General features: G+C 40.6%; 1 protein-coding gene across 1 annotated transcript in view; it reads left to right on the top strand.

Moving 5' to 3' along the window:
• The window catches only part of LOC104076161 (protocadherin-15-like), a 127,414-nt gene that overhangs the window by 39,334 nt on the left and 65,582 nt on the right, over nt 1–22,498 (top strand). Inside the window, exons 6-8 of the mRNA XM_009576928.1 lie at nt 9,448–9,557; nt 10,339–10,479; nt 22,169–22,296. Of these exons, the coding sequence (XP_009575223.1) occupies nt 9,448–9,557; nt 10,339–10,479; nt 22,169–22,296 (379 nt within the window). The remainder of the gene's footprint in view (nt 1–9,447; nt 9,558–10,338; nt 10,480–22,168; nt 22,297–22,498) is intronic.

Here is a 22,498-nt window from a genome sequence, read left to right as displayed (position 1 = left end):
TGACCGAGAGGGATGACCGCTAAAGTACATCAGAAAGATATCTGCTGCAACCAGTCAACTCTTCTGGTGGGAACTGGCAAGTCAAGGCCAAGCATCCCAGCAGCCTGGGTGCAGCATGCTTTAGGACATTCCTCCTCTGCGCACTCGCACCCTGCTAGAAGCAGAGCAGCATCAGCCAGCAGGTCTGCATGATCTGGTCCAGCAGCTTGTGAAGATGCCACTCCAGGGCTTGCAGGCCCTTAGTGTAGTTAATAAGGGCCAGATGATCCATGCCTAGTGCTCCTTGCACATGACCATCTTCTGGGGACACCGATACACTGCAACTCCCACGGATCTCTCTAGTGCATCCTTAGATGTGAGCCTAACTGCCTTTGCTGCACTTCAGCTGGTACTGCAGGCTATCCCAGTGCTCTTGGCCTGGATCTTGGTTCTGAAGCTGCAGAGTTTAACTGTGTTAGCAATGTGGATCCTTCTGTTCTTGGATCCTTGTCTGTCCTTGTCATGGATATTAAATATGATTTTGAGAGAGCTGACAGCAGCAGTGCTTGCTAAAGAAAGTGTTTTCCAAACCAAGCATTGTTTGCTTGTTCCACAAAAACGCGAAGTGTGAAGAGGCAAAAATCAAAAAGAATCAAAGGCCTATAACATGCAGACATTTAATTGTAGATGGCTAGTCCTCCTCTGAGCCCACTTGACCTTTTGCTGCTGCGGAAGGACACTGCTGCATCTCCCTGCGGGGCGGTTGGCAGTCAGTCGGATTTTGCTGGTTCTCCAAAGCACTGACGGCAGAGGGAGGCACAAGTGCCGAACCTGACGCGTGGGGCATTGTCAGCAGTGTACGGACAAAACCTGAGCTGCCACTTCCACTGCCTCTCTCCGGCTGAAGTGACAGCCTGGAGAGCAAGGGCCTGGGGGTGCGGAGCACAGCGAGGTGAAGAAAGGGGTGCTGGCACGTGGCACGTGAGACTTTCTGCATCGTTGTCCAAAAGAGGCTGTGGCCATTCGCAGAGTTTATTAAGGTTTTTAATGCTGACTTTGATCTCATTCTGCTTAGTGCTGGCAAAACAGCCACGTCTCTGGCAATAAATCACTTGCTTGGGAAAATCAAATCAGCTGTTTTGAGTGCTCCTTTCCCAAGCTATTATTTCTCTTGTCCTGACGGCTCCACCCAGATCATCTCTTGATTGAACTCCAGAGCAAGTAATTGATCCAGAAGTTTCCATTTCTTCCAAACAGGTAACGGCAGCACTTTCATTTCTTAATTAACAGATCATAATTAGTAGCGCTTCGGAACAGTGAAGACCAGATGTGAAGTGAACCTCAGATGAATAGAAAAAGATTTTTTTTTTAGCAAGCCTGTCCTCTTTATGAGTACGTTCTCATTTTTAAAAAGTAAAAGTTCAAAGGGACTTGGGATCTTTTTCTTGTTTTGTTAATCAATAAATATCACATTCTCTGCAACTAGAAGGTCGTTGCTAATAGCAATGTGCTGCTGTAGCAGGAAATGAAATGTTAACCAAAAGCAGCGTCATTGGTTCCTAATTATTGCCTGTGGGCACATTAAACAGGTGTTCAGCCATTTCATAGCAGAAAAAAGGAAAATAGTGGAAACTTTTAGCTTCTGTTAGTATTGCATTATAGGTCCCCAACCTGTTTGAAAAGATGTGTCCAGTTGTATGGTAATCTGAAGTTTGGTTCCAATTTATGAGGAAATATGTGAAGTTGCAAATTTGAGGCTATTACTTGATGTAAATGTAGTGTGGCATTTTATTTCTCTACTAGCAACAACACTCCACTGTGAAAATGTGTGCTGGTTAAAAAATGAGATTTTGTGACATGTGGACCTCTTGCTCGCTCAGTAGAAGATATGATGTAATGTTTTCCACTTAATTAAATCCGTCAATACTGTAGGCAGATATCATCCAAGCAAATAGCTGTGTATCGTAGGATTTCACAAAACAAAATTATGGAGGCATACCAGGAGTCAAGTGGAAGTGTTATTCCAAGAGGCTTTTCCCAGTTCTCTGGTTTACTGCTGTTCAGTCAAACAGTTACTCTCATTGGGAAGTAGGAAATGAGGAATCCTGCACAGCGGCACTGAGGGTACGGGTAGCATTTAATGTCTGAAATCTCTCTAATTTGGTGCCTCCTTCAAAAAGGTGCCGTTTGGCACTGAACAGCATCCACAATGTTGTGAATGTCTGAGGCCTCGTAGAAGCAAGTGTGCTTTTCTTATCGTGAGTATCCTACTAATTCAGCCATCCTTCTTTACAGTGCATGAGAGAAAAATATGAGTATTAAGAGAAATGAGCTATTCCAGGGAGAGGAACAGGTCTTAAAAAATACATGTCTTAAAAAATCAGGAGTGGTAAGTTCTGTTCAGAAATGAGGGCAGCAGCTGAGAATGTCCTTTGTTCAAACCAAGAGCAGAACAGGGGAAAAAGACCCAAACCATATACACCAGGGCGGAGGGGAAGGGAGCATTTTTGGGTTGTAGGCAACAGTGAGATTTCCAAAGCTATTTTCTTACTGATGTACTTACTTGTCTCTGACATGTTGCTTTGAGAAGTAATTTGAGAAGTCATAACTTGTTTCCTCTAAGTAAAATGCCATTATTCAGGGAATCAAGATGCTTCCTAAATGAAACCATGTGCCCAAGTGGCAGGATATAAACTTCTGCCTTAGACGCAGTTGGTTTTTCATCAGGCTGCTCGTGAGCTATATTTTTTTAAGCCTCTGTTTACTTAAGTTTTCTGGTTTTTCCTTCCTATTAGAGCTCACTGCCATTTTAAGTAGTGCTCAGTCAGGGGGTCATTTCCCCCTTCTTGTAACAGGAGTGCACAGGGTTTTAGTTTTGTCCCCCAGAAGTATTTTGTTTAATGATGGTAGATTTAGAGCATCCGTTCAGGTAATCCTTTTCCCAGGATATCCAAGTCTTACCACTGCTTCTCCCGCCTTTCCCATAACGGAATTTACATTTTATGAATGAAAGACATTCATAAAAAGAGTGAAATACCACTGGTAACATTTTTGATGCAGCATTTCTGAGCTGGGGGGAAAAATAGTCAATGTTTTCCTCAAACTGAAGCTAAAGGAATGATGCATAGGTTCCAATATGTGTTTTTAATTTGCGTCACATGTCAGTGGCAGCTTGGCTTCAGGAAAATATGTGTGATTTTGCCTTTGGAATCGATGTTCTGTGGTGGTGTTCTGGTACTTGAGGGTCAGAGCTTTCAACGCCATGTTGCAGTTCAATGAAATGTAGAACTAAGTCACGCTGGGAATGTGAATATGGAATAGAAATAATACACAACTGTAATATTAAACCCTATTGGCTTTTGGCAGTGTATTATGAGAACGCAAAGTCACGGCGTTCTCCTTGGTCTTAGAATTGATCCTGTTGATGCCCATCTGTCTGACCGATTCAAGTATGTGAGTGTGTCCTACATTTTGCTTGATGGGAATTTTTTTTTTCCTTTTTGCTTCTGTAGTAATCCTGACAGAAATTTTCATGTCTTCATGTCCTTAGCTTTCATTTAGGAAGGTTGGTGGGATAACACAAACGCATTATGCCTGATGACAGAGAGTTCACAGGAACAAAAATTTGACATTTGGTTTAAAAAATAATAGGTTATGACAGGGGTTCACTGTAACAATGTCCAGACTCCCTTGTCATCTGTTTTAGAGATAAATACCATGAAAAGGTCAGAATGTCTTGAACTGAGTTGAGAATTGAGACAGAAAGTGAGAGTACTAAGTACAGTAAGGAATACATGATCCTTTTTAGGACACTTTGAAGATAAACTGCTTGAGAAATACATCTAATTAAGACGAAAATACTCTTTTCCAGAAAAAAAGAATCACTGTCTCTGACAAACTGTTGAGGTTGTTACAGTTGCACTTACTGGAAACTGAAAATTTCATAAATTGTTCCATTAGAGTGTTCCACACTTAAAATGTGGCTAGGTCCTTCTTTTTTTGAGCAAGGACAGGAAGCCAAGATAGTCTAAATGCATTGGTGAAAGGATTAAAAGAGCTGCCATCATGATGTTTACTTCTTGCTTTCTTGTTTCTTTACTTTTTGTTTTGCTGCACCAGTTAGAAACTTGTACATTTTTTTCACAATTGTAAAAACTCAGCTGCATGGCCAGACCAATTTAAGTGTTTCTGTTTGTAGAGCTTTTATTAGCTATTTTAGTTTCCATATAACTTCACTGTTAGCTCGCCTCATTTTAGACACTCTGATGCTCTGAGTACACATGACTTTTCTCCAGAAAAATACATAAATTCAGTTGTTTTTATTGGCTTCTCTTTCATGCAAAGCATCAGACAGACAAAAAGCCAAACGAAGTCACTTCCCATGAGGAGTCGAATGAAAAGAGTCTGTGCAGGAATGGGTACACTGCTCAGAAACATATTTCAGATAGAAGAGGGTGGAATAGCTTCAGGTAAAATGCCCTTGAGAGTTAAAGTAGCTGAGGCCAAAACATTTTAAGAAGCTGTAATGTGACAGAAGGTAGGGAAACGATTTTACCAGAAGTTCAAATGACGTTTTAATCAAGTTGAGCTAAGAATCCTAGCAATGGAATTAAACAAAAAAATTAAAATATTTAAGTTCTGAGATATGCTTATGGACCTCCATGAACTAAAATATAATGCACAAAATAGAGTCGACTGAAGTGTCTAATACAGAGTACATACACATCCCATTATTAAACTTCAGTACTAAACCAATTTTCCAATTTATTACTGGGTTTGCTGGTTTGAAATTTAATTTTTGATTAAATCTCATGTTCATGCTTTTGGAGATAGAAAAGTTTCATGGTGTATTTAAAGCATATCGGATATCAGGCAAATTGAAAAACGGATGAGTGTCTGACGTGTTTAGCAAAGGGAAAAAAGCAGAAAAGAAGAGAGGAAAAGTAAAATTTCACGTTGGACATTAAAAATAGTTATGCCCTGCAACGTATTCAATATGTGTTCAGTCTCCATTTCCCGCTCTGATCAAGATACGGATAATTGAGATATAGCTAATTAAAAGATATTATTCTTTTACAATATGTATCCTTTTCCAGTGTTTCTGTATATAAATAATGACTTTGTTTTAATCCTGTTGTTCTCCCAGTTTGGGATTGCTTTTTTTTTTTCCTGAGGGGCAAACACACTTTGTGGCACGGTTTCGTACTGAAGCAGTAAGCAATGCAACAGAGGCCTCAAAGAAATACAGGCAAATCTTAAACTTGTTCAGGGGTAACTAAATCCGAAGAGTGGGACAGAACACTTATTATTGAACCTCTGTTTTGTCAATTTTAAATTACTTTGTTCTTCCCAAATCCGAGGCCATCGGGTACCAATCTTATCTCAGCATGGCACAAAGCGATTGAGGCTGCTCCTTTTTTACACTTTGCTGCCTTTGCGCCCTCTTTTCCCACCATGGCTTGTCAGGAAGGGTTTGGGCAGGTTGGGTGGCTTGACGCCGAGTCTGGGGATCCTGCAGGGTTTTCATTGCACCACTGTGATGGGGACCCCTCCTGGTATCCATCCCATCCTGGATGCTGACAAGATACCGTTTCCTATTTCTGTGAAAACATTAAAGTGAAGATTGACCAACCTAAATTGCGCATTGCTCTGACGGTTACAGAAAAATACGATGTGAATGACCAAAACATTGGTATAGAAATATATTCATTTTGCCATGGTCAAAAGATGGTTGTGCAAAGGAGAGTGTTCAGGAGGAAAGATTAAGACTATGGGTAGACTGTGTTGCAGCTGAGGTGGCTAAAGTGCGTGTTAATTGCTGTTTATCCCATTTCACCCTAAGATTTGTGGGGTGCAAGTGGATTATCATGTTAACGCACGGCGCCTTCTTACATTCAGCGACTGTACATGGATACCCATGCATGTACGTATTGGGCAGGAATATTAGAAATCACATATATGAGAAGGTGTTTTGTTTATAAGCTCAAAAAGTAACTGTTTCATATAAAATATTTCAAATAAGTCAGCCCTGGACCGTAAGGCAATGGCGTGCCAATCCCACGCAGGTGACAGTGACAGAAATGTACTGTCAGGTACGGTCAGAGCCTGTGGCTGCAGGGTAATGACTATATCGGCAGTTGCACTCAGAGGCTCAGTAAGGTGTTGCAAACATTATCAGACAAAAATACCTTCAGACGCTCTGAATCCTAATCATGAGTTGAAGTCACAGCAGTACCCTTCCCTCTTACTACGCTGTCGGTTTTCTAAGCCTTCTCTGGGTGGCTTGGACTGGAGTGCACTGCTTTGCTAGTATCACGTCTTCTCACAAAAATAACTGGCATTTGTCATCCAGTAATGCAAAATTATTGCATAAAAATGCCCTTGCCTGCCCCCTAACATGGCTTCAAATAGTATGTCTACCACTTACAAAAAAAAAAAAAAAAAAAAGGCACACTGTTGTACATCTTAGTCATTCAAAAATTGGAAAATAATGAACTTATCCCCAAAGAAAGCTTATTAGAGCTTGTAGTACAGGATAAAGAACAGTATATTTTCAGCTGAATACCATTGTCTCTTGTCGCTTCGCTTCTCTACGATTCAGCAAAATGTTCATAAGAGACCAGCTGTATGTTTTAATTCCGCTGATGCATTGCTCCTGTTGAACCTGATCACCTTAGTTAAATCAGGGAAATGAAATCAATACAATTACCGTGGCGGTTTTCTGTCCGCTCCCTGTATAGCCTCTCATAGCAAACACAAAAGCTGCTTGCTAATTGATATTGATTTGTCAATTCATTGAATTCAGCTATGTCAGAGGGGAAGTTACGAGGCCATTTCCATTAAAAGAATATACTGAAAGCGTGCTTCAGATGAAATGTGGGTTTTGTGTATACACCGTCATGAGGTTTTTTGTTCAAATTACATGCCTTCAGAAGAAAAAGAAAACAACATAATATATAATGCAACATAAAAAGGATATCTTTATTTTCCTTGCTGGCCTGCATCTCTGACCTCATCGAAAGAGCTACAGCTTGAAATGCTTTCAGATTTGACAGCCTTTTTTTACTGTCTCTAAGATTAACCTTTGCGTTTGTAAAATGCACATTAATAAGTACTTTATAGCACTAGTTTTGCAGCTTAATAAATCAGGTAGCAATAATGAATTTTATTTCTACTGCTGATAGCACACTTGAGGCAGAAGGTTGGGAGCCAGAGTGATCTGCTCTGTTTGAGTAAAAGTGAACTTACCATCATCTTTTTCTGCAAAAAAATCGGGAGGACAGTGTTTCAGTACAGTCACTATTACATGCTCCAGTGTGGCTCAGCCTGGAACAGTTATTTTCTCCCCATTATTTGTACAGTGGAAGGCCTAGAGATGCTCAGAAGAATTGATACCTCACCATGCTAAGTGAGGTACAGCGTTTTAATTTAAGACACACTGAGCCCTCCGCAGGAAGCAAAACAAAACGAGTAAATAAAGCAATGGAAGATGTTACAAGGAGGGAAGGAAGAGTGCATCTTAGCCCTATGGGCCACGGATACGGTTTGCCTTTGGCATCTTTTTTACAGGTGGTGTAATCTGGAGTGTGAGAGGTCAAGCCAGCAATACGGTGCTGTAATTGGATTAAGCTGAGAGCAAGAGAAGTATAACCCTTAGGGCAAAGTAAGGGAGTAGTCAGAGAATCTAGCGTCAGGGTGAAGGCAGTCTGAATAGCAACTCGAGGGAAGAGGCAGAAGTAGAGGTAAACTTCTGACCGACGTTCATGTAGGCAGAAGGCTGCAGAAAGCCGCAAAGCATGAAGGCAAGTACATCATCTCCAGGGCAAGAGGTCGTGTAACAGGCATCGTCACCCAAACTACCCAGGTCTCTTTGTTCTTTTTTTTTTTTTTTTTTTAAAACAATTATTAATAATTTACCCGCTGAAATTTTTTAACTTAATTCCGTATATTCAGTGTCAGTATCTAGAACTTTTTCTAGGATGTTTGAACCAATATTCATCCCAAAGAAAATGTTTGTAAGATAGATCAAGGGCAGATTGTTGGTCTCTTGGTGTGTGATGGCAAAGGTTTGGGTTCAACAGTTAGGATTGCAGCCTGGGGTTCCAGCTTCCTGCCTTTGGAATGGGAGAATGTGGTATGGGGTGGAGTATTTGAAAAATATCTGGAGGATGAAAGGGGGAAGTCATAAAATATTCTCTGAAATGAAACCAGGTATAGATTCTGTCCGGAATTGTGAAGATGAGTGCAAAACTGAAATACTCCTTAAAGTCTGCTCCTGTTTAGGGTTCTATCTCGATATATCCTCATCTGTCTTTTATTTCGTTATAGACCGAATGAGTGTAATTTTTAAAAATGGAAAATATCTGGATAATGCTAGTTTTAGTAAAGATGCATCTGTATTTATGGATGAGTGCAAAAAAACTCCTTTCAAATTTATTTGTTCACTAGCATGAATAATTTTAAGCATGAATTCAGCCTTTACTTGCTGTGATGAAAATCTGAATATTTGATTTGAGATTAGCTCCAGAGTCTCACTTCTTCTTGTTGAAATTGGTTAGGTTGCTGTTTTAAGTACATTAGCACGGACTCTTTGTTCATTCTGAAGTAGTTACAGTTTCCTTGAGGAAACAGCATCTCAAAATGTTACTCACCACATTTTCTGAGGAGATAGCACTTGAACAATAGAAGAGAAAGCGTGAAGTGATTCTTTGCTGCGTTTCGGGAGGAAACTCATTATTTATACATGATGAAACTATGCTGAATATGAGATGCTCCATTTTCAGTGTTTGTAGGGTATGAAGAACATGAGATACCAATGTGTTAGTAGCGTAATCTTTTTTCTTTTCCTTTCTTTACACGAATCAGTGCTCAGTGAATCAGAAACAATTTGCTGAATGTTTAAAACATGTGTATGTATACTTGGGTTGCAGTTGATTTCCTGAAAAGCTTCTTGGCTTTTAGTACTGAAATGGGTTGGCAGGAAGATTTTGGATCTTTCTGAAGAGTGGAAATTCCTGTGGAGGTGCCTTTAAAGTGCTTAGTGTTTAAATGATAGAGGTGTACCCATGAATGAATTTTCCTGCATGCATTTCTGATAGATTACTGAGTTTTCTTAGTAGAGGTAGGTATTGTAAAAGAGCTATTATGTTCTAAATTTTACTTGCAGTTTACCAATCTGTGGTGGTTCTTGCGTTTCTCTTATTTTCTACTCATTATTCCCTGCTTTTCCATTTCTCATATCAAAGAACCATTATATCTTTATACTGTCACCTCTTGTCAGTTAAACAACTTACTGTTTTTTGCATTTGCAGGGGCGGAGGTTAAACCTTTGCCTTTTTAATGTCTTTCTGTAATAACAGATCCTCTTGCTTTCGCAGCCTAATAGATGCTAACCTGAGGAATAAGTTTCAGTGATCTGCTGTTCAGGCAATGGGAAGATAACACAAATACTTCTGTTCAATTCTGCAGACCCCCGCCAGTGAGTGAAAGTGCACCAAAAGGAACTGTGGTCACAGTTGTAACAGCGGCCGCCTTGAACCAGACAATTGTATATTCAATTGTTTCAGGAAATGAAGAGGGTAAGTGCTAATATTTCAGTCCTAGTGGTTATGCTGAGCCTGGTGTGTGCAGCAGAAGTCTTCGAGAAGTAGTGATTAGAAATAAAGCTGCTGAGGTGAAATACCACCTCATCTGTACAAGCAGGAGGGACTGCCATTATCAAGCCTTTAGAGATCAGCTAAAGATCAGTTAGCAGAATTACAATAAAAATTAAAATACAATGAAATTTTCACTGATGTGAAAATTCACGTCGGTGCCACATGGTGTGAATGCATGGCATACTGAAATAAGAATATAAATAGCTTTGATGGAGTTGTACTTCTTGCTTAGAAATCTGTTTTAAGGCATTACAGGCTTTGCCATGCTGTAGCCACAAGTATTAGATTAGAGCCTGATATTTAAACAAATCATCATTCCTGCATTTGCATCCTTCTCGGGTACTTTCTGTGATCCACCTTGACATCTCTAAGCAAAATTACGCTAAATTATTTGGAGGGATGGGGAAGAATTCCCCGTCCCATCCTCCTCTTTGTGAGAGTGGGCTGTTTGTTTTGTCTGCTCTTGCCAGCGTGTCCTCAAGTTGGCTATTCCAGTGCCAGGTCAGATTCAGCTGTTGTGCTCCTTTGAAGACAGCTTCAAAGAGGAGTTACGTGGGCTTTTAGAGGCTTGAGAGAGGGATGGGAATGACTTTCTGAAGACAGTGTCAGAGAATAGTGTCATCACCAAAATAGAAGCACTTAGGCATCAAAAAAAAGTGTTTATGCGTCTTAGAAAGTGACTTCTGTTTCTGCTGGATTTCAGATGTGTTTGCTATTAATAATAGAACGGGTGTGATCTCAGTTAAAAAGTCTCTGGATTATGAAAGTGTGAAAAGCTATGAGCTTCGAGTTCAAGCAGACTCCTTGCAAGTGGTACGATCCAATCTGCGTGTCCCTTCCAAAAGTAAGTTTAAAAATCCTTATTTTTAAATCTCTTTTTAATATACATATGCATTGTCATTTTTTGAGGAGATTGATAACTGCATTCTGGCTAGTGACCTTGTTTTGTTATCAGAAATACCACGGTGATGGTGGTACGTGAGCAGCAGAGAGTGCATTTGTGGATCTCTATGCTTGCCTTCCATACATGGAGCTGATCAGTCTTGAGCTAAATCCTTACAAATTGTGTCAATATTACACAGTTGTAGGTCTCACTGATACAGACAAAAGTCGTGTTTATATATAAACAGAGAGTTGATGGCACCAATTGAATGGTTTCAGTGTAATTAGGGCTTTTTGTGATGGAATGTCACAGTTACTTTTTTATAAACACATTATACAGCCCAAATACAGACTTCCTCCTGCTGGGCTGGTAACATCGCAGCAAATATAGAGGAATGGGGAACAGATACACAGCAAGGGTGACAGGAAGAAAAAGACTCGTTCAGCACCCCTCAGGGTCTGCGTGGAGTTTATTGCAACCCTGACTGAGAGCAAACAGGAGGCAAGGACCTGCGGAGACAAAGACAAGAAGGTTCTTTGCAGCATCTCTAGGCAGGAAGGAGTTTATTTACAAACTGTTTTGCTTTGGCTCTGTCTCATGGTGAGGGTTTTCTTTTTCCCTTTAATGGTTTACTTTTTCTAATAAAAGTAATTCGAAAGATCTTTTGATGATTTTTATCATCCTCCCTGTAAGGAAAAGGTCTGGGAAGTCTGGCTTTCAAACATCTGGCTCACTTAGTGTCCTATCCCATCCTATACAACTTCCTATTTAAGCCACATTTGGGCCCTAGTAAAAAAAAAAAAACCTTGTACCAAAAAGTATTTTGGTACACGTTTTCACACAGACTGTGTTTGTTGTCTCAGCCTTTTTTCCCCTGTATTTTTGGTCTCAGTTTTCCCCTGCTGTAGCTAAGGAGCGTCAACGAAAATAAGCCCAGGGCAGTGGACTGTTGCACTGAGAAAAGGGCAGTGAGGAATTGAATATTTGTTTAAAGTCTATGAAAATATTACCTTCTTTCATTTCAAATTGAATGTAAGATTACTTCAAGTCATTTGTTCTGCAGTCGCAGTTATTCCAGTATGAGCTGTGGGCCAGGTCTGTCGCAGGTGGTTGGAGCTTTTGTCTCCTCTGCACATCCACCACTGTTAATTGTAGAACAAATCTTTAGCACTAGAAAAGAGCAGGCTCATCCTGACCAAAAACACCCCCATGAACTAATAGGTTGAGGGGAAAACTTCAGCCTCTTTCATTTACAAACGTCTGTCCAAGAGACGCTGCTGTACCATCTCGTCGTATTCACCCCTGTGTGAGCTGAGGAATCCCCAGGACGCCAGGCTTTGGGTACCTGCTGTTTAGTGATGTGCGTGTAAAATTCATTCAAAAAAGGACATCACATTGATATTTTGAAACCATGAAATACAAATGGAGTTCGAATTTACTTCAGACTTCAGTTTTATGCAGATAACCAATATTTAGTTACTTGTCAATCCAAGGAGACAGGCAGGGGGAGATACCATAAACAAAATGCCAGTACCAGAGTGCTCCTAAACCTCAGTGAGATTTGGGCACTTATCAAAGTGTGTACCTAATAAAACGTTCTTACAGTTTCTGGAAGCTCCCAGTAATATAATGAGCAATTTTAGTTTGAGTGCATCTTTTAAAGTATTACTGGCAGTATGATGCTGGAGGGATTGTGCTGCCACGGACTTTGTTTTGATCTCTGTTCCCAAGGAGGTCTGCCTGGCAAGCCAGGGGCAAAAAAATTTCTATCGGTCTTTCATCTGTCCCTAATGTTAGACTGTCACCTTTCCTCCTGCCCCGAGTGAGAGATAATTTGTTGCGCCTGTGTCCAGGCACAGAGAGCACTGGGTAAATTAGGACTGGAAGCACAGTGCGATCCCTTTTTCTCCCTTGCTGCAGGGAGAAGTGAGCTGTGTCAGCTTTTTTTGCCTTAGGTACTCACTCTGGGCTCTTTGGCTGGCACATTGACAGGCAGAGAGCCAAAGTGCCACCCCGTTATTGTCAAAGGTGACAAAGTTGTTCCATGACAGACAGAGTCTTGCCCACACTGCAGGTTGTGATCCACAGAGTTAATAGTCTGAGGGTTGCAAAGGAAGGGCCACCCTTCACTGACTGGGCTGATTCTGCTCTCCTTTTTCTATAATTAGTCTTCTGGTTATTGTTCTGATGGATACAATAATAGCTGTGAATATTAGGAAACCCATCTATAGTTTATTTCAGTGCTAATTTGGTGCATATGCTTAAGAGTATCGTGTATAGATTAGAGATCAAAATTCAGATTTTTCAGGATAGTAATTTAAACAGGGTGCAAGTCTGTTTCTTCTGTATAAAGATACTACTGTAGAACCTGCTTGTGATACTGAAATTGGTACTTCATGAAAATTTGCTTACGGATTTTTAAACTTCTTAAAGATATTAGACTTAATGGGCTTAAGTATTTGGGAACATGCCATAAAATGGGGTGATAGCCCGAGACATTGTGCAGGGGTGGCAGTTAAAATACATTCATCAGGCTCTCCAATACTACCCTGTAACCAGCGGAAAATTTTTGGAAATTGAGCGTGTATTATCATGGATATTTCTTCTTCCTTAAGAAAAAATTGAGCATGTGTGTGGTGTAACATGTAGGGATTATTCCGTAGTCAGAAGTTGAATTGTATTAACAGCAATGTAAGATTCTGCGTGCTGTTATAGCCACCATCGATGATGTATCTGGAGAGGGAGAAAATGAGAGAGCTAGTGCCAGTTGACTGCATTTGTTTGTGTCTGGGAGAGGGCCAGTTAAGGTTATATTCTGTAAAATGCGGCCAGACCATACGCAGTGAGGAGATAAGGCCTCTGTGCAGCGTACAGCTTTTTTCAAATCTTTCTCTGACATGGATGAACAGGCGAGGGAGTCAGCAGGTTCCAGCAGAGGTCTTTGGGCAGACCTCACCGGTCAGGGGAGCAGTGGCCTCTATATCCCTCTTCCGACTCATAGTCTGCACTAGAGCAGTCCTCCCAGCTGGGCAGCAGTTTTAAAAAGGTGGTGGCTGAATTATTTTATTCAGGGATACTTGATAATGATTGGAGTTTGAATTTGGTCCAGTTTAAAGGAAGACATGCGCTTGCTGTATGTGCTTGGACATCCATGAGTATACAGTATGTATTAGGTTTTGAATACGCACTGTGCTGGATGGGTAGCTAAAGAATTTCGTAGATGTATATTTTTAAAATACTTTACAAATGTCTGGCTAACTAAAACACTTATGTCTTCGTAATGGAGATCCCTTGACCGCTATGTTTGATTCCTACATTTGTATGACGTATGTCTTTCCATTTTCTCGGCACCTTTTCCTTTCTTGATGAGTTTTAATCAGGTTAAATACTACTTCAGAGTTTCCAGGCACTGAATTGATGAACTACAGTGGAAGGAGATGAGACGGAATTAATGCACCACTGTGGGCTTTGGTGACATTGAAATGATGAACCACTTTGGAGATAGGTGACTTTGAATGCACTTCTCCAGAATTATGTGACATTGAATTATGCGACACCCCTCTGACACTCAATGGCAATGAATTGCTGCCAGTTACAGTGTTAGATGCCACTGAATTGGTGAACCATTCTGGAATTTGTTGGCAGTGAATTGATGACCTACTCCAGAGCTGCGATGATGAGCCCTTCTGGAGCTAGATAACGCAGCACTGACAAACTGCTCAGCCGCAAAACAGTGCTGAATTTTACGAAAGTCGGAAGCTAGGTACCAAATTGTTTTTAACTGTGTGGTATCATAGAAGATAATTATATAGAGGTAGGAGTTTGAGTTTTCATCTGTGCAGTGGAAAAGTGGATGATACTGCATTAAGTGTAACTAAGCTTGTCATTCCGTGATAGTGCCAACTGATAGCGTAGTAATAACTGAATAAGTAAATGAGGAGAGAAAGTAAATTGAGATGTCGTTCAGAGTATAAGAACATAAAATTGGTAACTTAAACTCGGTTTTTAAAATACGATGCTAAATCATGCACAATCACACTCACTGTCAGCAGAATCAAACTCCTTAAATGAGTTACTTTAACTGAAACTTTATAATATGAAGTTACTTCATTTTTACTTCATTTGAATGGAAGAAGATTTAGATTTTCTGATGATAGTGAATTTAAAAGGTTGGAATTCTGGCTTGAGGAATCAGCAACTGGTGATGCTGAGCCCTGAAAGACCTTCAGTATTAATGGACTTCTCCAATTCAGTTAAATTTAGCAGCCTGGGGTTTTTTCTGTTTGCTCTTTGCTTCTTAGATTATCTATCACAATAGACCGTAGTCTAGTAGTATACTGTAGGTCAAATTAGGATTGTGATTATTAGCTTCCAAATAGAAGCTTTCAGTTCTCCCTCAATGGATAAGATGAAAAAAAGAAAAACTGATATATAAGGGGAACATCCCAAAACTGTGTGTGGCAGGATGTGTTCTGCAACTGGAAGGTGCTGCTCTGTAATCTGTCACAGAGCAAGCAGCTCCTTCCTCCCAGAAAGAGTTGTGGATTAGTGCGCTGAAGGGGATGTATCAGTACAATTAATCATTTACTAAACCAGAAGTACTTCTTGAACAAGGCAAGGAGAAACATCGCCTTTTACTTCGTTTAAACAGTCACCTGTTCGCAAAGTTTTCATCAGCATCTCGCTGTCCTGCAGTTTGATACCCAGGAGAAATGCGGTCAGAGCAATAACCTTATTGTGGCAAGGAAGGACGGGACAGGAGGGAGCAGAAGGGTTTACAGGAAACCAGAGGGAGCAGCGAAGAGAAAGTGCTGCCTAAACACAGTAAGAGTGAGCAGTGGAGCATTATAGACAAGAAGGGGCGAAGAGAGGGTTTTACCACCAAAGTAAACATAGTCCCAGTTTTAAGAATCAAAGCATTAGTGGGCATCTGATTCCTGTGCCAGACAGATGAAACATGCACTGCGGTGGGAGACACCAAGGCTTCCCACTTTGATCTGGAGAGAAGGGTATATTTACAAGAGCGCCAGAATATGTTTGCTTTTGAACACCACTGACAAAAGGGCCCTCGAAATTCCTCCGAGTACAGAAGTGGAGGATTCAGTCTCATGTTTTCCAGTGTTCGCAGTTTCCAGCCTCTGAGAAGAGCGCATCTTTTCATTCCCCAACTCCGCACATATGACCCTTTCAGCCTGCCGCCTCACTCTCGCTCACTGAACTGCTGCCGACAGCAGTTGTCGTTTGCTCTCTTATCTTGATTTATCTTTGCTGTCTGTGCGTGGCTTCACCCGTCCTCCGTGGCTGCTCAGCGAGGTAGCCTCCAGGCTGTTCCGGTGTCTGTCTGCAGATGGACATGGATGCAAACAGATTGTTTAAAAATTAAACCTTACAGGCAAAGGTGTTACCAGTTGGCACAGTGCCGCGTGAAAGGTTTGTCTTCATTAGAAGTTACTTGTGTTAACAGCTTCTTGCTCAATCAGTTGTTGAGAGGGAGGCCAGAGGGAGTATTTTTGACTGCAGGTTGCTCTACTGTAGATTTTGTCTTGTTTTGATTGTCTCTAAGACTGACTGTGAGATGCCTCTGCCTCCCAAGAAAGTTATGTTCTCATGGCAGGGGTAAAAAGGGGGGTTTCTTGTGTCACGGACTCGGAAATGCAGTGGAACTATCCCCTACATCCATGATCTTGTCACCTGCATCTTCATTAGGAAACTTCTGGCATCGCTTGTAGTCCCACTGTCATCTCTCCTGCATCCTCTTTTTTATTTTTGCTTGCACTCTTGCTGACTTGATTGGCTCTAATTAAAGAAAAGGCGCAAGCGCATATTTCACATTCCTAGGGATGCAGGAATAATGACAGAACCACATGGTTGGTTTTACTGTCTTTTAGGGGAATTAAAAAGAAATGAAAAGCACTGCAAACAATGAATTTGTTATTTTTTACAGCTGTGCTTGCCCTGGCTTGATAAGCAGATTTCTTTTTTAGAAATTGCAAGTGCCATCTTTGTGTTTGCATCCAGCCTGCTACAGGTGAGAAGTAAACCAAAATATCGCTCCAAACTCTCATGGGTGCTGCAGAATTCAGAGTACCGTGAATTTTTATTAAAAATCAACTTAGAAGTAGAATTCAACAAGCAAGAGGTAAGGTATCTCGAGAGTGTTAGACCAGCTGAGCGGGGAATATACTTCCATGTTTTTTCATTTCAATCAAGTGTGCTAAATATTACATTCCCTGCCAGGTGTGAATATGTGATCTTGGTAGAGATGTTTTTTATTTTGGTAGCGAAAGATTTGTCAGCAAAAATGCACCTTTCAATTTATTATTTACATGTTTTATTCATTCAGTTAGAACTATTTTTCGCCTTTGGCACAGCCCCAAGCAAGAAGTTGTGCATACAGATTCCCCAGACGTATGCAGAGGCACTGCCCCGAGGAGGGTAATTTCTGTTGTCAAATTGCTGCTGTAATCCCAGCTGTGAAGCAGGGCTTTGCTGTGGGTGTAGGAGGGTAAAAGAATAGTTCTGTCTCGCCTATAATTTTTTTGGCTTTCTAATCACAAAATAAACCTTTGGGAATCATAAAGCGAAAAGGGGTAAAACTAGTTTTGCAACAAAAATTCTGCAACTGCTCCATACTAATTGGGAACAATAGTTTTACCAAGTTAAATATGAAAATGACTTCTGTATCCCTGTATTATTGACTTCTCAAGTAGTCTTACATTATGTTGCAGAAGTTTGTGCTGATGGTGTTTTGTAAGTTGGCTGCCATGCCAGTCCCTGAAGCTGGGAGGCGTGACAGATGGACAAAATATGCTGCAGAGCCTAAAGAGCTGCGAATCTGCCTCCTCTGCCACACAGCTCTGGGGTAGTTTCCCTGAAAGCCACTGGGACGAACTTCAAATTTCTCTGGGCAACAAAGCAATGTATTTTAGAGAGGCTGCATAAAATGTGAGCTCCCTTTCAATTAATTATTTGGTAGAAAAAGGTGTTTTATATTTATTTAAATCAGACTTTGGATCAGTGCTGTTCCAAATACGTTGCTGTTTATATCTCATCGAAGTTTCTTTTTGCACTGTTCTTGATCAGCTACAGCATATGATGAGCTCCTTCAGGCTTTATGGGCACATGTTGATTTAGATCAAAATGCCACTGAAAAATATTCGGTGCCGATTCCTATTTGGTTCTGCCAAATTTAGTAAGGCGAGATTGAGCACAGCTGCAGTTCAGTTTGGTTTACCTGCCAAAGCACAAAGTCTGCTCGACAGACTTGTAAGACAGTAGTAAGGCAAAGTGCTATTGAACCCTGACGAATTACAATTCTCATTCCCAGTTTGATTAAAATGAACTTTTAAAAGAGAAGAATCTGCTGTTACCTACTGCAGAGCAAACAGCCACTGGTTAAGCTAGATGTGGGTTTTTTATGTTAAAATTATCAATGCGTGAAGAGCAGCTGTATCAATGGCTGGTTTGGCATATTATAGAGACAAGTGCAGTATCATTGGTGAAAGCATAATGTAAAGCAAATCTGGTAACATTCAAAGCATAGTTGACACTGTCCCAGTGTTCAAAAAGCATTGCTTTAGTTCAACTTAATTTCTGCAGTCTGGCGAGAAACTACAGGCTCACATGAATCAGGCACGTTATTAGCGCTACTTAGATAAGCAGTGATACTGGAAAAGAGTTTTCAACAAGCGTGTTTGGGAAAAACTTCTGGAAATGCTAGTACACACTCGTTCTGACCTGCTCCCTGGAGTTTTTGTTGTTGTTTTTGTTTTCTATGTTAGTCATTCATGATCTACTAGTTTTATGTCTTGCAGAAGATCCTCAGGTTTCCTTTAGAGCAGTTTCAGGATGTTTTCACTCTCCTTAAGCAAATCACAGAAGCTGAAAGATCCAAACACTTCATCTTCTAGTCCTGGGAGTGATTATTTATCTGGAGCAGTACATGCAATATGTTTGGTTCTTATAAGCTGAAGATGACTTACAAGCAGCCGCAGTTCTGTGTACTTTGTACACTGCAGCTCATCTCAGGGGCGTCTAGAAGAGAGGAGGTAAATGGGACACAGAAGACCTTGCAGGAGATGGTGGTGCAGAAACTTCCTTTGCAGTGTCTTGTCTGGGAGGCTGACCTGACCTTCATGACTGTTGAACTAACTGCTGTGAAAAATCCAGACAATAAATGTGTCTTAGCAATAAAAATGTGCAGTAAAACTAAAGAAGCTGTTTGCTTATCAAATATTATCTGCATACTTTGTGTGCAGAGAAGCACTTCCCTCACAGCTGAAGGAAGGCAGTTGTAACACTCAATTTTCTTCTCTGCTCTTTTTGGCCACCTTGGCTGTCCTGTGCTGCTTTGTCCAGGGAAAGATCCTTTCTTCTTTCACCTGGCCAGCTATTAGGTAGCTCAGTAACAGTAATAAGAATTATACTTTGATTGCGTGAAGTCTCACAAGAAGTACCAGGGAGGAGTAAATTCTGGTTTCAACTCCTGGCATCCATGAAAAAGAATGTAACGGGAGCTGCATTCCAGATCTAGAATACCAAAGAAGCAAGGTTTTATGTACATGGGGATACAAAATTTCCCCTCTGGAGCGTGAGTGTAAATATTGGTGTCCTTCAGTGTTCACTGCCCTACCTGCGAGAGTACCAGTAGCCAACAGGGCACATTATGTAGTTGATGCTGTTGCCTCCTTTCAGGTACCAGAAAAGAGGGCTAGAGCCACACGCAAACAATATTTAGAACAAGCACTAAATATTTGGAATATGAAGGAAAGAAGAGTCTAATGCTGTAACCAGACTCTGTAAGAGCATGCTCAGGTTGGGTGGCCTTTTCAATCAGGCAGGCACTGGTGGTACGGGGGTGGTGGACATAGGAGCACCGCACCCCGTGTCTCTGGCACCAGACCCCTGCGTGCAGGAGATATCTGACAGAATCAAGCAAGAGCGGCTGGGGAAATCCCCATGGCGAAGGGTCTGGCACCACCTTCACACGCATGGCACCGTTTCTGATGAGGGATTTTAATGTGTGCTTCTCCTAGACTTATCCGATGTGAGAATAAGGCAACCTCTGTAACTGGCCGGGAGTCGTTCACTACGGCCAGCTGTAGGTTGGAATCAGATAAAAAGCACGCGGTAGTGAGGAGTTCACAGATGCCGCGTTCCCCTCCGTCTGCCAGAATGAATGAAATATAAGCTGTGTATAAAAATCAGGCAGTAAGATAAAATGAAGGTATATGTTTAATTTAACGTTAACGATGCTAATGTTAGTCTGTATATATGCAGGATATTTAATTTGCTTTGTTCTTAATGCAATAACTTTCACTTCTCATTTTCAAAGCATTCAACCATTGCTAAACAAATCAGCATTTTGGCAGCTCAGAGAACTATCAGCAAATTAAACAAATGTTTTCGAGCAAATTGCAACGCAAACTTTGCACGAGGCTAAGCCACCTCACCCAAACTGCCTTTGAAACTGATGAAGATAGCGAGCGCTATGCAGAAGATGTTGAATTTGCATTAGAGAGAGCTAGTGCAGGTTAGCAAACGCCTAGTCCTACCAGCACTGAACGTGATACAATTAAGATCTTCCCCACAGCAGTAAACTGGTGCCAGCCATTGATATAACTGTTTATTAGCTCAGCAGGGCAAGGTCACTTACACACATTGCCTGTAATCCTGCTTCAGTTGCCTTCTTCCCTCAAGGGTGTAGCTGCAGTGAAAAAGCCTGCCTGGGAATCTCATTTTTCTCAACAGGGCTGCAGTTCCTAACTGTAACTTAGTATTGCAGCCAGAAACATTGAGGATCCGATTTAACAAGACAGAGACTTGACTATTGATAGGACCTCACAATACCTCTTCGACTGAAATTTTTCTTTGCTGTAATAAACAATGTAGTCAAGGTAAGAAGCGTTCTTTTAAAATGAGCATAAACAAACTAGAGATGATTACAAATAGGCCATTATGTCCACATTACACACATTCAGATATTGGATTATGGCTTTTTTTCCACGTCCATAAAAAGAGAGCTTGTCATGAAGTCATTTTCCTATGAAGTAACAGCACCTACAAGTTGCTTAACATATCTGCACAGATCAGTGTGGAAGGCGAATAATTGATTATTCCTCAGAGGAAATGTAATTTCCTTTTTTTCTTTCCTTTCTCTTTTTTTCTTCTCTCCGTACTAATGCACTGGATGGCATTTTAAATGTTATTCTCAGATTTCAGTTACATTTATGAAGTCCTCATTTGTTTCCCATCAGTTGGACCATCAGAAAGACAGAATATCTTTGGTGACTTTGGCAGTCTAAGAAATAGTCTGGGGTTTAATTTTTTTGTCCCCTAAAGGTACAGCTACTAAGCTTTTTCTAAATGAGGCTGCGTTTTGAAGCTCTACTCAGATCAGCGTGGCACCTGTGCAACATTTAAATTGCCCTGGCACTGAAACAAGCTGGGAAAACCAACTCTGAAATGAGGCAATTTATCACTTGAAAATGTGGTTTTAATGAACTGGATATCATCATTTCCAGCAATCTTTCTGGATTATACAGTTCTGAAAGTGACAAACAGATGTTGGTATAGATTACTGCGCAGTTGAATCTTTTTTGCGCTACGTCCGTAATTTTTGCTAGATGTTTTTTCCTTGCAGAAAAAGAGAGATGTTTATTGTTCAATGGGGTGGATCAGTAACTGTTTAATAAAACACAAATTAACAGCTGTACTTTGCTTGAAGATGTGTTGAACCTCTAGGGGGGAAGTAATACTTCCTGAATTCCCATGGGCCAGGCCAGGTTTGTGATGAAGACAGACTCAATTAACACAGTAAATTCATTAGGTGTTGAGGCTGCTTAGCACTCGCGTGGTCAAACCTGTCAGATGTTTGTGCTGTATGGCTCAGGCAGGTATAGAAAACGCTGCATTGACCTGCAACGTAAAGTACCACGTTGTTCATCCAGAGGATGTTTCTGCCAGCGCTATTGTATGAACATTTGTGAGTTTACAGACACTGTGGCAGAATCACCCATTAGGCATTTGCATGGGAGTTAGTAATAATTAAAATACATAAAGCAAGCTGCACATGAAGCGGAAAAAGCAAGCTGCTGTTTGCAACAGAACTACTAGTATATGTCACCTGTTCGTTACCTCTTTATAACTTGTGAGAATTTAATGTGACCAAAATCCGTGTTACTAAGGTACAATATTCTTACTTGTGCTTTTCTGTTTATTTGAAAAATTAGTTACGGGTCTCTTCTTATATTTTCCCCAAATAGCTTGCTTTCTAAAGAAAGCCATGGCAGCTTTTTGCTTACAGACACATTCAGATAGCCCTAATAGCAAAGTGCAGGTGTACAGATAATGGGAATCACTTTCTATAAAGGTACAAATTTTGGCTCAAGATTCATTCAGAAAAAAAATGGCAAATGCAGAAATGATAAAGGTGGAGTACAAAAAACCCCCAAACACGAAATCTCTTTACTTCCTTCAAATTCATACTTTTCATACCAAATGTACTATTATTTCTAACGTATTTATTGTTCCAGTGTTATCTGTGCACTTATTTTACATGATCTGTTTGGGCTGTAAATGTTTGAACTCCAGTAGGTGTTAAAGATTTATTGCCAAATGTTCTATCTATACTTTTTATTCCTTCTCCTAGGTAATACAGCCAAGGTATTTATTGAAGTGAAGGATGAAAATGACCATGTGCCTGTCTTCACCAAAAAAATGTACATTGGGGGAGTGTCTGAAGATGCCAAAATGTTTTCTTCTGTGCTTAAAGTTAAGGTAAGACTGAAATTTTTTTTAAATAACATTCACTTGCAGTGGGAAACTATTTACTCACTGGTTTGCTTTTTCACAGGAGTTACGAAATGTGTTGCTCCTAAAACTGCTTGAGCTCCTCAGACACTGGCAGTAATCTCCATTTTATTTCTTTTTATAATCAAGTATAGTGAGCACAGAATGGGTAATTCCTCTTATGAAATCA

The sequence above is a fragment of the Fulmarus glacialis genome, unplaced genomic scaffold (genome assembly GCF_000690835.1).
Source record: "Fulmarus glacialis isolate BGI_N327 unplaced genomic scaffold, ASM69083v1 scaffold3464, whole genome shotgun sequence".
Classification (NCBI taxonomy): Eukaryota; Metazoa; Chordata; class Aves; order Procellariiformes; family Procellariidae; genus Fulmarus; species Fulmarus glacialis.
Note: the sequence above shows the minus strand (reverse complement) of the source record. Positions and strands in the feature narration are given on the sequence as shown.